The sequence below is a fragment of the Lacerta agilis genome, chromosome 16 (assembly GCF_009819535.1).
Source record: "Lacerta agilis isolate rLacAgi1 chromosome 16, rLacAgi1.pri, whole genome shotgun sequence".
Classification (NCBI taxonomy): Eukaryota; Metazoa; Chordata; class Lepidosauria; order Squamata; family Lacertidae; genus Lacerta; species Lacerta agilis.
In genome coordinates, this window is record NC_046327.1 from 36,503,261 (window position 1) to 36,521,845 (window position 18,585).

At 44.7% G+C, this 18,585-nt stretch overlaps 1 protein-coding gene across 1 annotated transcript in view; it reads right to left on the bottom strand.

The window, feature by feature from the left end:
• PLXNA3 (plexin A3) overlaps positions 1–18,585 on the bottom strand; it is a 74,842-nt gene that overhangs the window by 45,130 nt on the left and 11,127 nt on the right. Inside the window, 5 exon segments of the mRNA XM_033174096.1 lie at positions 734–884; positions 10,059–10,182; positions 11,861–11,942; positions 11,945–11,960; positions 13,142–13,271. Of these exon segments, the coding sequence (XP_033029987.1) occupies positions 734–884; positions 10,059–10,182; positions 11,861–11,942; positions 11,945–11,960; positions 13,142–13,271 (503 nt within the window).

An 18,585-nucleotide genomic window follows, 5' to 3' on the forward strand; every position in this document is an offset into this window, starting at 1 on the left:
AGATTAAACCAAAAGAATAACGAGCAGTAGGGGGAGAATCCTCCCAAACTATTTCATGCTATTTAAACTCAGGCTAGCTAACCTAAATAATTCTGATAACAAAACTCATTGTTTTGAAGACGAAGCCGCATGGGCTCCTATGACCAGATGCTACAAGAACATGATTCAAAAGCACAAAGTGCAAGTAGATAAATAGGTACTGCTCCAGTGGGAAGGTAAACGGTGTTTCCGTGCGCTGCTGTGGTTTGCCAGAAGCAGCTTAGTCATGCTGGCCACATGACCCGGAAAAACTGTCTGAGGACAAACGCCGGCTCCCTCGGCATGTAAAGCAAGATGGGCGCTGCAACCCCAGAGTCGTCTGTGACTCGACTTAACTGTCAGAGGTCCTTTACCTTTACCTTTTTAAGAATGCTTTAAATGTCTTGCGTGGATGTGCCTTGTAAAGCAGGTCAGTGTTACTGCATATCACAGTGAGAAAGGGTGAGGAGTCAGGGACTAGGATAGACAGTGGCTACTCCATAGCCACCTGTTGTTGTTTAATTGTTTGTACTGCCTTTCATCCAAATATCATGGGACAATTAATAACATTAAAATACAAAATGAGAACAAAAAAAATGCGTAAGAAAACAAAAACAAACCTAGGTAGCATGTTCATGCAGATTAGAACTGGAAACTTCCTCCCAGCTCATAGCTCAGTCTCACCAGCTTTCCCTCTCCACCTCCAAGCACTCACCGTATTCCCCAGGGGGCTCATCCCTCAATGTAGGAGAAAGGCATCGGATCCCTCCGTCCACCTGCAGTTGCCCCTCGCTCTCTCCAAGGCTCTCAAAGGAGCAGATCACACCGGCCGTAAGGTCTGGGGCATTGTGGACAGTAAGGTGAAGCTGGAAACACAGCCCAAGAGAGGACAGTCACTAGACAGATTAAAAGGCTTGGGAATTATATCAAAGGGAAGGAGGGGGCACTGTGTGTGTGTCCCTCTACACTAGGGGTCACCAAACTTTTCAGCCCTGAACACATTTGCAAACTGGATAAACTGCCATGGGCACCACGCATACACTGCAACCAAGGACACTTTCGCCCCCTGTTCTATTGGCTACAACAGAATGCTTCGTTCAAGCTAAATTTCAGCAGGGCAGGAGAGGGGGAAGAGATCCTCTAGGTGCCAAGAAAACCTTCTGTGGGTGCATGCATTGCATTGGCAACCGTGCTCTACAATGCCCCGACACATTTTAGGCCACAAGGTAACTCTGCAGCATGCATAAATTATAGAGGTGGAGGAAATTTCCATGTCTAATTATCTTAGTTTGCAAATGTTACTATTTTGCAAAAATTAGTTTTGTTTCTATGAGCTGGGTTGGGTGGCAACAATCAAGAATCTACGCAGGGCACTGAAGGCCTGGCCTCCAACTGCTGGAAACCTTATTCAGTGACTCGCCTGGCTTCTGAGATGCCACTGGGTGCCACGTTACGCCCTTTCAAGCATATCTTGACAACCGTAAGGGCTAGAAACATGCTTTCTTAAACAAATAAATTAAAATAAAGCTAAGATCCTTATGAATCTGGATTGTATGGCCAATACAATGTTCTGCAGTTCCAGCAGCCACACGGCCTTGGCCCCAATTGGCCTAAAGCACAGAGTTTCTCAGGTACAAGCCTGAACAGCTGGTACCAGAGCTTGGAATGGCGAAGGAAAGTGGTAATTAAGCCACACAACACCAGTTGTGGGCTCAGCCAATTAAGCTAGTTTACTGGAGCAGTTTGCAAATAATTCTATAGTCAATGTAGTTGGTGCGTCATAAAAGAAAAAAATTGCCAGCAGACTGTCTGATGACTGTATTCAAAGGGCGATGCGAGTACAACTCCAGGCTAGGAAATTGAGCCTAGTATTTACATTGTTCCGTAAGAATCAACATCCTAACCTGTTGCCTACACAAAAGAAAAAGGCAGGAAACATAATTTCTATATTCTAATTAGACTTAGGGGTGACTACACTGTGGGTTCTACAGTCACATCCAAAGAGATGTCATGGGGGGGGGATTCTTTCCCACGTTCCAGTCGGGGAGCAATCATCAGAAGAGGACTCAACCTTAAAACAAGCCTGGCAGGTGCATTCAGGCCCCATATGAGGGAGGGGAGGAGCCAGGATTGTGATATGAGGCTGAGGTGGGGCCATCTGCAACCAGTGTCGAGTTCAGCCTCTGACATCGAGGCCAGACAGGTCCCAAGGCCAAGATGGAAACCTGGCCCCTCTGCAGAAGTGCCCATCTACAGGCAAGGACAACTTAGGAGTAAAGGTCTCCTCAGCAGCAAGACCCTCCTCTCAAGGAGGCCTCTGGAGAGGAGGGAGTTGGCAGCTGAGCCAGCTGAGGTTGGGGTGTGGCTCCTGCAACCAGAGCTCAAACCCCACAGTGCTGGGCTGGAAGAGCTGCTGGAACAACGTCTGCCTAGCAGCTCTGCACTCTGCCGGCTATCCATCTCCTGCCTATGCCAAACCTGACCACAGACTGCTCTGACTTTGCCTCTCTCCCAACACTTCATTATAGGCTCTTGATTCCTGCCATCCAGTTCCCTGTTTACTGGGGAGCTCAGTAAGAACAGCACACTCTATAGGGTGGCTGTGACTCCCTACTTTGTTTTTGTTTTTATAAGAATTTATTATTTTCTATTAAGACAAAAGAAAACATAACATAAACACCAACATTTACAGTACAAAAATGCAATACATAAACACAACACCAAAAACACAATCAAACAATTACAATAAAAAGAAACCTATACAACCTTTAAACTAACACTTATCCTCTTACTTTTCTTGTTGCTATCTTCTCTATTTTAGGGGACTTCCCCATTCCCTCCACTGTCTTCAGAATCATATATCTTCTAGGTAGCTTTGTATCTATTCTATTCACATTTGCTCAGTTTTTAATGTGCTTTACTTTACTTAATTATATCTTAATTTAAACACCAAATCTTAACATATTTTCTAACAAATAAATCTTTCACACAAAAATATCTTGCTAACAACTTTATCTAACATATACCTGCTAAAGCCGCTGTTCTATTTAATTCTGCTCAAATATTCAATTTTACTGATTTAACTAAATAGTCTTTAAATTCTTCCAATCCCGTGAAACCATCTCCTCCCTCTGGTCTCGGATTCTGGCGGTCAGTTCTGCGAGTTCCATATACTCCATCATCTTCATCTGCCATTCTTCCCCCGTTGGTATCTCTTCGCCTTTCCATGTTCTTGCCAATAAGATTCTAGCTGCTGTTGTGGCATACATAAAAAACACTCTATCCTGACTGGGTATCTCTTCATTAGTTATGCTCAGAAGAAATGCCTCTGGTTTCTTACAAAAGGTAACCTTCATTACCTTCTTAAGTTCGTTATAAATCTTATCCCAGAAAGCATTTACCGCTGGGCACAACCACCACATATGAAAAAAGGTACCTTTCGCATGTTTACATTTCCAACATACATCTGACATTTTGGTATTCATCTTAGCTATCTTAACTGGTGTCAAATACCATCTATAAACCATCTTCATTATATTTTCTCTTAAACTATGACAAGCAGTGAATTTAATACCTTTTTGCCACAATCTCTCCCAGTCATCCATCATGATATTATGTCCTACATCTTTCGCCCAGTCTATCATTGACGATTTAACCAGTTCATCTTTCGTATGCCACTCTAGCAAGAGATTATACATTTTTGGAAAGGTTTTTAAAATTCGATTCTATCAGTTCTGTTTCCAGTTTTGATTTTTCTGCTTGAAAACCAACTTTTTTGTCCATTTTAATGTTTCATATACCTGATGATAATGCAGCCAGTCGGGGACCTGGCTTTTCACTTGATCGTAGCTTTTTAGCTTAAAAGAGTCCCCTTCCTGCTGCAATATGTCCATATATCTTAACCAGTTTGCAGACATGTTCGGTCTCTTATAGGCTTTGGCCTCCACTGGAGAAATCCATCTAGGGTCTTTCTCTCTAACAAGTCTTTATATCTAGTCCAGACCTGATACAAGGATTTCCTAACTATATGAGACTTAAAAGTTCTGTGGATCTTAACCTTGTCATACCAAAGGTATGCATGCCAGCCAACATATTATCATATCCTTCCAAGTCCAATACATCAACGTTCTCTAGTTTGAAACCAATCCTTTAGCCAGCAAAAGGCCGCTGCTTCAAAATAAAGTCTTAAGTCCGGCAGGGCAAAGCCTCCTCTCTCTTTAGAGTCTGTTAAAATCTTAAACTTGATTCTTGGCTTTTTGCCCTGCCATATAAACTTTGATAAGTCCTTTTGCCATTTCTTGAAACAATCCAGTTTGTCCAAAATTGGTATGGCTTGGAATAAAAACAGCATCCTTGGGTAGGACATTCATTTTTATCACGGCAATTCTTCCCATTAACGACAATTTCAATCTTGTCCATATCTCCATGTCTTTCTTTATTTCCATCCACAGTTTTCGTAGTTGTCCTTGTACAGGTTCAAATTCTTGGTTGTGAGATGATACCTAGATATTTTACTGTTTTAACAAAATTGAGGCCAGTGCCTTCCTGTATTCTTTGGATTTGTTCTGCACTCAAATTTTTTCCTAAACTTTGGTTTTCTGTTTGTTTAATTTGAAACCAGCTACAAGTCCAATTGTTCAATTATTTCCAAGGCTCTGGGGACACTGCTTTCCGGTTCCTGCAGGGATAACATCAGATCGTCTGCGAAGGCGCGTAGTTTGTATTCTTTCTCTCCCACACGTATTCCTTTTATCTGTTTATCCTTTCGTATCATATTTAGGAGGACTTCCAGGACCGTAATAAAAAGTAAAGGGAGATAGGGCACCCTTGTCTTGTTCCCTTTTCAACTTCAAACTCCTCCGATATCACACTGTTACTATTACTTAGCTCTTTGTTCTGTATAGATGGCCTTGATGCCATTCAGGAATTTTCTCCAACTCCCATCCTTTCCAAATTCTTTTCATGAATATCCAAGAAACTTTATCAAATGCTTTCTGCATCAACAAACAGTAGTGCCGCATCTGTATTTATGTTTCTCTCCAGTTTTTCTAATATGTCCACAATAATTCTTCGTATTATTGCTAATTTGTCTTCCTGGCAAGAAACCTGCTTGATCTCTGTGTATATAATCTTTCAACACTCTTTTCAGCCTTGTAGCCAATACATTTGCAAAAATTTTGTAATCCACATTCAAAAGGGATATTGGATGATAATTTTTCATTTGAGTCTTGTCAGTATCTGGTTTGGAATCAGTGTGATAAAGGCTTCTTTCCACGTCTCTGGTGCCCTATCTCCTTCTAATATTTTGTTGCAAATTTCTCTTAGCGGCTGCGATAGCCAGTCTTTCAATGTCTGTAATATTTTGCTGTTAGTCCATCCGGTCCTGGAGCCTTCCCCAATTGCATGTTGTTTATTGCATCTTCTATCTCCTGTGTCGATATTGGGTGGTTGAGAGTAACTAGTTTTTCCTCTGGGACTTTTTGCAATCCGTTCTTTTCCAGAAATCGGTCTATTTCTACTTCATCTATCTTCTCCTCCTTGTACAGTTGCTTGTAGAATCTTTGAAAGCACCATCTGATTTCCTCCGGTTTCTCCACGTTTTTTCCATTTACTACCAAATTATTGATGACATTTGCCTTTTGTCTTTTCTTCAATTGCCAAGCTAGTAGTTTTCCACACTTATTAGCCGATTCAAATGTTCTTTGTTTCATCATTTTCACTTTCCATTCAATGTCCTGATTCATTATATTAGCATATTGGGATTGCAAGTATTTAATTTCTTTTTGGATTTTAACACATCTGGGATGCCCTCTCAATTCTTTTTCCTTTTCTTTGATTGACTTCAACAATCTCTCCATTTCTGCATTTTGTTGTCTCTTCTTTTTTGCTTTTTCACTAATGAGGAATCCTCTCATTACAGCTTTACTTGCATCCCACGCAATTCTTTTTTCCACTTCGGAACTCCAATTTATCTGAAAATATTCTTTCATCTTTTTCGCCGCTCTTTCTACTAGCTTGGTATCTCTCATCAGAGCGTCATCCATTCTCCATCTGAAAGAATCCTTGGAAATCATTTTTAGATTTACTGTACCGGATTGGTGATCTGAAAGAGTTTTAGGGCCAATTTCTGCCTTTTGTATTTTTGGAGCCAATTCATTCGAAATCCAAATGTAATCTATTCTCGACCATGACTGCTGAGATTCACTAAAATAAGTTGCCTCTGTATCTGTAGGGTTTTTTAATCTCCAAGAGTCCACCAAATTCAAATTATCCACCATTTCGAAAAAAGTCTTTGGGAGTTTCCCATCATTTCGTTAATTTGGTTCTTTGAGATCTGTCCATTAATGTGGAAACTGCACCATTAAAGTCTCCAAGGCAAACTAATTTGTAATCCAAATAGTCCAGCAGCAGATCATGTATTTTCTTATAAAAAATTGACTTTCCATCATTTGGTGCGTAAAGTCCCAGAATCAAAAGTTTTTCGCCTTGTATATTAATTTCAATTGCGATGTATCTCCCTTCTTCATCTTTAAAAAGCTGTCTTGGGCTATATTTCTCCTTTGCATATATCACTACTCCTCTCTTCTTGACCTTGTCCGATGATATGAACTCTTGGCCTAATTTTTTGTTCTGTAGTAATCTTTATGACGTCGGGCTATGTGGGTTTCCTGTAAACATATTATATCCAAATTCTTCTTTTCTATGCTGTAAAACACTCTGCGTCTCTTTGGTCTCTGATTCAATCCCCGGACATTCCATGTCATTAGCTTGAGCGCCATTTTCTTTTCTTTATTCTTCTCCTCCAGTTGCTTCTCCTTTTCTTGTCTTTCTCTAAATCCTGGCTTGAACCTGGTAAACTTAGTGGTCCCGGCGGTGGTGGAAATTCCGCTGGGAACCTGTATAATTGTGCTGGGTCGAGTGGTGTGCCTTTAAATTGTTCCTGATGCTTGTCCAAAAACTTTTGCTTCTCCGCCAAGGACCTTATTCTTATCTTCTTTCCTTCAAACGTAAATGCCAGGCCTTCTGGAAATTCCCAACTGAAGGGAATTTTCCTTTTTCTGAGCTCAGTCACCAAGTCGTTGTAAGGAACTCTTTTGTCCAGGAAAAATCTGGGGATGTCCTTATAAAAAATTACTTTATTCTGCTCTACCACCAGGTTGTTTCTATAGTGCAAATCCAGAAAAAAGTCTCTATCGTGTCGGTCGTGTAGCACAATCAACAGTCACTGACTGTTTTGTTGCTTTTCTTTCCTCTGGAACCTCTTGGACCAAATCTGAAGGCCTTCACTATGCGCGCTGAGACGTTAACTTCTTCTAGCTCCCAATATCCTGAAAATAGCTTCACAATATAATCTTTTAGGTCTTCCCCTTCCAATTCTGGAAGACCCCTTAGACGGATGTTGCCCTCTCTCTGATGTAGTTGCAGAAAAGCGAGAGACTCTTCAACAGTTCTCTGTCGTGTTCCAATATTCTCTATCTGCTCCAATCCAAATTGTCCAATTTTTCCTCCACCTTTTTTATTTTTTCTTTGACCACTTTAATTTCCTCAGAGTCCTTTTCAAGGTGGTCACCTCCAGCCCAATTCTATTAATTTCTTCTCTGTTCTTCCTTACGTTCTCCTCAATTTGCCCAATTGATTTTTCCAGGGTCTGCGTAGAATTTTTAATATCAGCTTTATGTCAGCTTGTAATTTTTCTATTGCTGAATTCACTGCTGTATTTCCTGATGAAACTTGGTCTTGTGTTTGTTTCAACCCTTCAGTGACGCTTTTCAATCCTGCTGCAATTTCTGCCACACTAACAACCAATTTCTCCATTTGTTCCTGTAGAGTTAGGGAAACAGAGCCTCTTTTTTGTGCAGAGCTAGAACCAGCTGTTTTTGATCTAGTGTCCATCTCCTGTGGGCTCTGCAATTGTAATCTCAAGGTCACTCCAGTTGCTGTGGTAACAATCTCAGACATTCACAGCAGAAGGCCAACAGTCCCAAAAGTAAACACCAGGTGGCCAGCAGCTCAATTCCGAGAACAAAGAGACTGCTGAGCCAGGAGCCCACACCAGTCCCAAAGATCCGGCTTTTAGGCAAAGAGTTTGAATTTTCCACAATATAAATTCCTTACAGCCAAGAAGGGTATATTTTCATATAGCCCAAGTCAGTAACAGTTTCTAACTTGCAGTGTTACCACCAAAGTCCCAAAAGTAACTTGTATCTGGTTACAAAGAAGTCAAAATGTCTCCACTGGTAAACAGTCACTAAAACACCAACAAAGAAAAAAAAATGGCAACAATATATCACAGCCCGCTACTGACCCGAATCCTAATCCAGAGGGTGAGGGGCTTCTTCTTTTGCCATATCAACTGTTTTTAAGTCTTTAAACAACCTTTAAGCAACTTTAATCCACTTTTAAAAAGTTTGGCAGAGTTCGCAAAACTTTCCCGTTAGTCGCGGCTTTGATCTTTTAGCGCTACCAAGCTCGCGCAAACAGTTCGAAGGGAACAGGCTTCCTTTTGCAATTTCCTCTGCAAGCAGTGCTCTTTAAAACTTGTAAAATAATCCAGTATTTTAACTTACAGAGTTTCTTTGGAAGTTTCTGTGTAGGAAGTGCCGGGTGCTCAGGTCTGGCGGGATCGCTGCTTTGATCCTCCGCAGGCAGTCGCTTCTTCAGTCCCGTGCTGGGGCTCCGCTCGCCTGATTTTCCCCCTTACGAGGGTCAATCAGGAGCGGAGACAGCACGTCTGGGACCCACGAAGCCGTCGGTCCACGGGACGCTCTTCCCGTGGCTTTAAGGGACCCGTGGCGCAGACACGGAGATCCCTATCGCCTAACGGAGGACGGAGCCATCGGACTCCCGTCCGCCATTGACTCGGCACCTAACCGGAAGTCGTGACTCCCTACTTTGGCAGGGAAAAAAGTTTTTTAAAAGGGGCCTTCATTAACTTTATAGATCAATTATCCAACTGTAGTTGAGAAGTGGTTAAAAGGAGAGGAGTACCTGGCAAATATGGTTTTGTCCACAGACAACCCCCCAAGTGTGTGCATGTGTGTGCATGTGTGTGTGTGTGTGTGTAAGTCCCCTTTGCAGAGGTCCAGGTGATTTCAGGACACTGGGGTTCAAATGGCAAAGAACCAAGATAGGAGGATAATAAATGATTCCGAGAAAGCAGGTTGACATATTATAATAATAGTAGTAATAAGAATAAGAATAATATATTCATTTATACCCCGCCTTTTCCCCCCTAACAGGGACTCAAAGCAGTTTACACATAAAATAAGAACAGCAAAAAAACATAGGGGGTTGTGTGTGTGTGTGTGTGTGTGTGTATATATATATATTATATATATCATACAGATAAGCACAACAAAAATAGCACAGCACCACCAATCAGTTCTCTAAAGCCTGTTGAAACAAGGTCTTCACCTGCACATGGATGGACAGGAGGGAGCCAGTCTAGCTTCTCTAAAGAGGAAGTTCCAAAATTGTCTGGGTGCAGCCACCACCCAGAAGGCCCTTTCCCGCATCCCCACCAAGCGTGCCTGTGAGGGTGGCAGGACCAAGAGGAGGGCCTCCCCTAAAGATCTCAAATCCTGGGCAGGTTCATATGAGGGAATGCAGCCTTTCGGACATCTTGGGCCTAAACTGTGAAGGGCTTTACAGGGTCCTAGCCAGCACTTTGAATTGTGCTCGGAAACAGACTGGTAGGCACTGGAGCTGGTGTAGCTGCTCCCTCTAACCAGCTCTGGTCAACAATCTAGCTGCAGCTTTTTGGGCCACCTGGGGGCTTCTTAGCACTTTTCAAAGAGAGTCTCACATAGAGGAGGTTACAGAAATCGAAACGGGATGTAGCTCAGGTAAGTGTCACTGCGGCATATATTATCCAGAGACACAAGCCTGAGGAAAGGACCCCTCCTCAGAAAGAGGAGCAGGATCAATACCTTCCCGCTTCACCACTTGCAAAACACAGAGGAGGTTCCTTGCCAAAGAAACACAGGAGAACTGAAAGCCAAAAGTCCAGGGCGGGCACAAGCATTGTACATAGGACTCACCACAATGCGGGGCTCTGTCACCGAGATGTTGTTGGGCTCAACAAGCAGCCGCACACATTGAGTCAGAGATGCTGTGAAACGGTGAGGCTCTGCAGCGCGGGGACACTCGCTCTCTCTGCAACACCTGAGCGGCAACAGAACAAGGCAGCTTGGGGAGGAGGGGGAAAGCAAAGGATAATTTCACAGCCTTGGCATCCTCCCCTCTCCATAGCCTTCGGCCACTGCTGCCACCAATGGGACTGGGGTGGGTGTGGGACAAAGCTCACAGGGACCTGCTACTAGAGGAACAGAACTTCTTATCAAAGCACTCAGCGGAGCAGACTGTCTCCTGATCTGGCAACAGAAAGTGGCACACACGGAAGGAACTTTGGCAGGAGGAAAGGTGGCAGAGGAGATGGAGGTGGAACAGAAGCCAGAGAAGGCTCAGCAGTTCAGGTGTGTTAGGTGTGCACACGCGTGCGGGGTGGGGGGTGGCAAGGAAGCTACTGCTTCCTCTCCAGGACCCTGGAGGCTTGTTAGGCTTGTCAGTGCTGGAAGGAACCAAAGGAGCTTAGGGAGCTGGGCACGGAGATGCCCGCCTTGAGCAAGGGTTTGTTTGTTTGTTTATTAAGATTTATATCCTGCCCTTCCTCTCAAAGGGGCTGAGGGAGGCTAGAATGAAATGCTGCTCCCCCCCCTCCCACAAGGGTTGGCAGGAGGGAGAGTGAAGCAGCAAGCAAGCAAACCTCATAGTCAAGGGAGAGAGAGACCATGCTGGGTAGTGTGGAAAGAGGTATTATCAGCCCTTCAGCCCCAGCCCTCTCCTACACTCCCTCCGTGGCTGATTCAGAGAGCACAGGATTGCAAGTGGAGGAAAAGAATTGGCTCAGGAGTGGAGGAGCAGTCCTAAGAGAACCAGCAGCTCCCACTACAGTACTTCTTATTTCTCTCTCTTTCTCTCTCTCTCTCTCCTCTTTCCCTTCCTCTCCCACTCCACCCCCCCAAACCCAATACTACTGTGTGTGGGGGGGTGTCACCTCCGTTCTCACTCTTTCTTCACCCCCCTCCAAGTATTATCACATAATTCTATATTAAGCTAGGAGGTGCAAGTTGCTGTGCCAGGTGCTGAGGCAGTGATAGGGAATTGGGAGGAAAGAGGGGGGGGGTAAAGACAGGAGGAAAACATTTGCTAGCAGAGACGCAGCAGTGGCTGGCAGGGTGGGGTTGCCCTCTGCTCCATCTCCCCCCCCCCCGCCCTAACTCCGCTCTGCTCCTGCAGGGTGGTGGGATATAAAATGCAGGAGAGACAGGAAGCATTGTTGCTGCAGGGAGGATGAAACTCAAGCTTGCTTTCAATGGGGGGGGTGCTCAGAAGACTCCCCATGCTCTTCCCCCCAGCTGCCCTGCTCAATATGACATCGAGTGATGGGTTGTGGGAGGGGAGCAGAGCAGGGAAGGAAACCCACCACCTCCCACACTCTTGGAGGGACAACCGCTGCTATCTTCTTCTTTTCCCCTCTCCCCCTCCCCAAACCCCCTCTAACTCTTCCTCCTAGTCAGCTCAGTGCTGGCAGATTTAATAGATTAAGGCTCCTGCAGAGCCTAGATAAGGGGTGGAGGAGGGAGGGAGGCCACAGCAGGAGGAAGGAGAGAGGGGATCTCACACTGGGCTGCCACCTCCCTACTTGATCCCCAACATCGGGTGGGAAATAAAGCAGCATTTTTGAGGGAAGGGGGTGCTAGTCTTGGATCATGGATTCTTCTTCGCCTGTGCAATGCTTCTTGGGGGGGGGGGGGCAGCGCGTGTTAGGAAATTCTCTCACCTGTTGTGCAGGACGCACCAGCCGCAGTGTGGGTCTCTGGAGCCCAGGCACTCAGCACAAGATGAGTACTGTTCACAGTTTCCACGGGGAGCCGGACCACCTGAGGGGAAGGGCTAAGTCATTAGACAAGGCCTTCCTTCTCCTCATCAGATCAGTAGGTATCAGGGTTGCTATTCCTCTCCACCGCTGCCCCCAGCAAAGCTTCTGTGCAAAGTCAAAATCTAGCAGTCCAGTTTCTGGTACTGGGGAAGGCACCTGTTGAATTTCTGCCTGCTGTTAAACTGCACAATACCTTGATAAAGAGAGTGGGGAAAGCTGGCAGCTCTGCACAGCACCCCATCCTCCCAGTAGCCCTAACCCCACAATGTGCCACAACTCCTACAAGCCACTTCTGCAGAAATCATACTCTTAACCTCAGCATCTGATTCCATTCACAGGCAGCATTGTGATTCCATTCAAAATGTCAAATTCCACAGCTCCCTCCTCCACAAAAAAAGAAGGTTTGCCTTTTTGCAGGTTTAGGAATCTAAAAGCTTTCCAGAGAAAAGTTTTGTCAAGAACCACACACCCCCAAACACCCCCTTTCCACCTATTGTCCCAAATAACGCACTAGAGATTTTGCCTCCCCCTCTTAGAAAGGAAAAAATACTGATTAGTTCCTCTTAATAGGCATGTTTTAAACACAGTGAAATATATGCAGAGTCAAATTGCCCTGCTCTTAGCAATGAGTGCAAAAAAGGTGTCTGGGATGTGTGCCTTTTGTAAGTGGGAAGACCCATTTCTCTAACCCCAGAAGTGTTGGGTGCCGGTGGCTGCAATTGCTCAGAAATGACTCTGATGGAAAATAATTATTCACAAGCCTTCTTGCACTCATCGCCTCATGTTCCAGCATAAGGCCTGGCTCAGTTTTTTTAAAAAACACAGTACCAGTTAGATCAGAGGTGGAGAACCTCAGGACCAGGACCCAAATGCAGCTCTCTCTCTCTCTCTCTCCCCCCCACCCACCCAACCCTCCATGCCTTCCTTGAGGGCTTCTGCCCTGTTATTGAACACCGACAATACCTCTTCCTTGCCTGTGATTTGAAATGTAGTACGAAAGCAAGTCAGATCTGTTGCCCCGCCCCACTTTTTCCCCTGACCACACCCGCTTTTGCCTCTGGCCCCGCCCCCACTGCCACGTGGCCCCTGGAAGTTTGCCCACAAGAGAATGCGGCCCTCAGGGGTCTGTCCTCTCAGCTGTAGTGCGACAGAAGCCACTCCATCCCTCTCCCCGAGGCTGACCTGTCTCTGGCTGAGCAAGTAGAGGTGGCGCTGGTCCGGACTCAGGACCATGTCACGCAGCAGCGGCTCCCCAGGCATCACAGGAACAGACTCGTAGAGATGGGCCTCGTTGGGGTTGTCCCACACGCACCTGAGGAGTGCAAGCGCATGAGCAGCTTTGTTAATATGGCAAGTCCTAAAGGGCATGAATGGTATTCTCGTTTTCTCACCACAAGCTCCCTTGGGTCACAGTTCAGTATTTGAGGGGTTTTTGAAAAACTGGGCTTTGTTGGCAAATGAAAAGGTGTGGTTAGGGTAAAGCCTGAAGCTGGGTTCAGATTGCAGCTCGGTACTCTTCTGATTCGCTGGGTGGCACTGTAGCAAAGTCATGCTCTCAACCTTGCGTTCTTATCTGTCATAAGGGCAACAGACAAATATAGTGGGGGTATTTTGTGCCACAGAGCTGATAAGGAAACGTTTTGTATATGGTGTCAGAAGTGGGATATTGATTCCTTGCAGGAACTGTGAACCGTGAGATTGAAGGAATTAGCAACATAATATTATGGTTACAGGACATTCAGAAGTCCCCCACCCCCACCCCCGGAAGACAGAAGCCTTTTGCAGTTTTATCTCCTAAACCTGGTGGTCAAATGTTTGTTCCAAACTATAGAGCCTGCTGAAAAGAGCACTGCATCTGGGTTAAAATTTCAGTCATACACTGGCTGGATAAACCAACATCTCCAAGACGGCTGCATATTTCAGGAGCTGTATACTGGTGCTGGTGCACGTATACCACAAACATTCATTTTCCGGTGAAAATTATGAAGGCTGCATGCATTAAAAATCACAGCAAGGTTCCAGTCTGTATATACACACACACACACACACACACACACCTGAAAGGGAAAACTACATGTGTGCACTCAAAGAGTGGTTTAAAAACAACAACAACCCAGAGCTAATTGTGAACCTAATCCACAGTTCCCCATTTGTCAATTGAAAATGGTATTTGCTTTCATCTTTGTAAACACCCCTCCTCCCAGTGTAGTATACCTGCACAAAGTGTGCCTCACTAATGCCAAGGGAAATCCACTAGCAACATGTGGCAGGCAACCTTGGACTCAGTAAAGCACCTAGCTTGCAAGCTGCTTGGAATGGCAAAAACTGGAGGGAATGAATGAGGGAATGGATGGATAGATAGATAGATAGATAGATGCAATGTGCCTAGTCGGCTGCATGCCCTGAAGTATAAAGTTTATGAGAAATTTTGTAATGAAAAAGCAACCAGGCACCACAAGAATGTTTTTTGAAGGGTCTGGATTACATAGCTGCTGAAATTCTCAGTAATTAACAGTCTGTGCTATGCACAAGATCCCACACATTTGGGAGTCTCCAAAGATTAACAGCTCTGCCTATTTAAAGGAAGGTGGTGTACTTTTAAGTTTGCAATTTGGGAGGGGCAAAGAGATCCAAAGGTACATCCACTGCTGGATACCTGTTTGCCCACAGAGGCAATGTGGGCAGGTGGTGGTAGCAGCAATTGCAATAGGAATGAGAGGTGTTGTGGGAAGCAATTCAACTATTATTATTTTTACACGTTTTCTATTTGTTAGCAAAATTGATGGTGCAATCCTAACCCTGATGAAGTGAAAGCAACCGTCCACTGGAATCTGTAGGCCTCTGCTCTATAGAGGCCCACCCATCAGCAGCAGTTCTCCATCCATAGTAGCAGAAAACCACAAAATGGAGCAGGGCGCCAGTGGTTTTGGATCTGCCAGATCCAAACCCCCATGCATCCTCTGATGGGCCAGATCTCATACAACCATTCAGCTGTGTGAGCCTGGAACTGATGCAGCAAAAGAAAAAGGAAATACATTAAAAAAAAAAAAAACAAATGAGCAGCCCCCACCTGCTGCCCCAACCAGAGCTAGCTGTTAGGGCTTCCGATGGGGCAGAGGATCAGCCACTGCTGTGCTGCTACTGAACTAGTAATTTTGCTCTATGCAATCTTGCTCTTTGCAATTTTGTCATTCTGCTTGGCTTTGCAAATTAAAAATAGGCATAGGATTTGGACACAAGAGGAGAATTGCAGAAGTTAATCAAATTTCTTCCATGCAAAAGGGAGTTTGTGATTAATGTTCTCGTTTCTTTGTCTTAGGCTGTTTTTCCAAGGGAAATTGTTGCTTTTGCTAGCTAAAATAGAGACTACTATCTTGGTTTTTATTTTGATACTTCAAATAATAAAGTCTATTTAAAAAATCTGAATTACTATATGGTTACTGGTAAATTCAAAAGTCATACAGCAGAACTTAACACAATTTCTGGAAGTGAGTTATAATACCTGAGAATTTTCATAAATCCAATAACCCCTTCCTCATAAGCTTCCTCTGACCAAGGCACAGACCCATTTAATCTTCTATATTAGCCACTGTGCACAGAACCCCCCATTAGCACAGGTTTGCACCACTTTGTGCAAAAATATTTCACTTCCAGCTACTAGCTGCATATCACAGGGGAAGTTGTACAGTATGCATTTGGCAAATTACCCAGGAAATACTCTCTCACAGAGCCCAGATGGAACTTGCAAGGCACTTTCCAAAATGGCCCCAGAGCTTGAATGTGGCCTAGAGCCTAATGTCACTTTGCAGACAGAGGATGTTGTCCCTTTCTTCAACCCCGCAGTGGTGCCGAAGAGCTTCCACTATGTTTTCTTAAAATTCACTTTACTAAAAAAAACAACCAAATGTCAATGATTTTGACAGTTACTCAACTATTTGACATTTGCATTTTTGAATGGGTAAAAGGAAAGGCGTGTTACTTTGCAGTACATACAGTATTTAGTGGTATGACTTTTAAAAAAGCATTCTGAACTTTTGGGACAGGTTGGTGAACCTGTGACCCTCCATATTTTGTCTGATGACATCTCCCACCATCCCGGACCATTGGGGAGTTGGGAGTCCAACAATATCTGGCAGGCCACAGGTTCTCCATCCCTGCAATGAATGATGGACAGGCAAAGTACCTCTCTCTTTTAAAGAAAAAATATTTGGCTATTCTGCACCATCAGGGTGCATGCTTCTTCTTCCTGTACAGTTTCAGAACACTTCTGCATTGCTAATGGGATGTGGCCTTTTATGGCTTGAGCCACTTAACTCCCAAGCAGTTCCATGATCAAGCCAGCCCAATATTAATGGTTTCCAAATTGATCTTAAAACAACGATAACTTTGAAATACTGTGCAAAACATTAAATATAATAGATTCACCTATGACCTGGATTTCCCGTGAAGTGTTCAAAGGCAGCATCAAGAAGGCCCAGCAGAAAGAGAAGGGGCTGGAGGAATGGGGCAGAGCACTGCTCTTCAGCCTTGGGTCCCCAGATGTTGATGGGCTACAACCCTCATCACCCCGATGTTGGCTAAGCTGGCCAGGGATGTTGTGAGTTGCAGCCCAACAACACCTGGGGACCCATGGCTGAAGAACTCTGGGGGTAGAAGTTGACTCCAGCTGCTTTCCCCCCACCCCACCCCACCATTGTTTTGCTACCTACCTGGGTCTTGAAAGATGTTCCAGGCTTGGATAGTGGCCCTTCCCCTGACCAGTAAATCCCACGCAGCCTTGCTTCATTTCTCTCCCTCCCTCCCTCCCTCCTTGTAATGTTATTTTGAATTGTTAACATATTTTATTGTATCCCTACTTCGGGAATCTGACAGGACTGAAAAGCAGTCTAAAAATAACCTCGATAAATAGCCTGGCCTGTCCTGGCTTCCAAAGCGGTGTGTGAATAAACTGAGCAGAACCATTTCCTCCTCCTAAAACTCAATAAAAGTTCAATCATGAAATAGATCTGTTTGCTGCTATTCTATAATGAGGAGAATGCACAGAGCAACCCTAATGACGTTTACTCAGAAGTCAGACCCACAATATCCCCAAAGGATTGCGGCCTTAATCGCATTCAGCAACATTTATAATCTGGAGAGGTAGTAATGGGAGAGGGATGGAAGACATTCGGCAGCTCTGTGTGTGTCCCTCTGTGCAGAGGCACACATGTATAAACACAGAGAAGTGTAAACACAGCTCCTAGAGACCTGGGGTTGGGGGGGGGCGGTGAAACTTGAGAGACTCCCCTGCTTATTTACAATGTTAAAAAAACACGCACCAATGAATTGCTAAGAACAATACCACATTCCCAATAAATAAGGACAACTGGGCCATAGGCATCTATGTTTACAAAACAGACACAGAAACTGAAGGGAAGGAAACATACCAAAGATTGTCTTTATTCGAAGCTCTCCTCTAAAAAGTATGAAGTAAAAAAGGGAAGACTACAGTCAGGGCCGGATTTAGGTTTGATGAGGCCTTAAGCTACTACCAGACTTTTAGAAGACATCTGAAGGCAGCCCTGTTTAGGGAAGCTTTTAATGTTTAATAGACTATTGTATTTTAATATTTTGTTGGAAGCTGCCCAGAGTGGCTGGGGAAACCCAGCAAGGTGGGCAGGGTATAAATAAATTATTAATTATTATTATTATTATTATTATGGTAGTGGGGCCCTTTATATAGCAGGCGGGGCCCATTACGTACATCATAGGGGCCTACACAACACAAAACACTGTTGTTGTATGTAGGTCTTATTTTATTTGGTTTTTTCTTATATTTTGGAAATGTACATCCAGGGTTTTTTTTCTTTAAATTTTTTTGGGGGCCCCCAAGAGAGTGTGGCCCCAAGCTATAGCTTGCTTAGCTTATACGTAAATCTGGCACTGACTACAGTCATTGGAACCTATGCAATCTCTACAAAATCACCTCATAGGCATACGGCAAGTTTGGGAGGGGAGAGAAGAGTGGGCAGTGGAGAGGCAACAGAAGGAAGTGAATCCCCTCATCCACCCCCTCGCAGGTTCATAATGCTCAAGATTTGCCACCACACTACACAACCACAACTCAATTAGAAGTGCCCACTGCGTGTGGTCTGGGAAAGAGACAAGTTTCCTCTTAGGACAGGTGGAGGGAGACTGAGTGGAACTATCTTCTAGAGAAGAGGAAGCCTCCAGATGTTGCTTGACTACAACTCCCATCATCTCTCACTACTGGCTATGCTGGCAGGGGCTGATGGGAGATGGAGTTGACAACAACCAAAGGGGCACCACACTGGCAATCCCCTGCCCTGGAGTGACGTGGTAGCCTCATGGGCTTAAGGTGGAGCCCAGGAGCAGAACGGAAGGATGCTCTCTTTTCCACATCTGAAGAAAGTACCTACAATGGGGAAGATTCTCTCTCTCTCTCTCTCTCTCTCTCTCTCTCTCTCTCACGCACACACACACACACACACACTTGCCCCCAAGAGATTGCTCAAAGGAGCTTTCATCCTGGCCAACAAAGCCCCATTGAGCCTCCCCCACAAACCAACCAGGCCCCTGGGGGTCAGTGCAGTTGTAGAGCTGGAGATTCAGATAGGAGTCCTCTT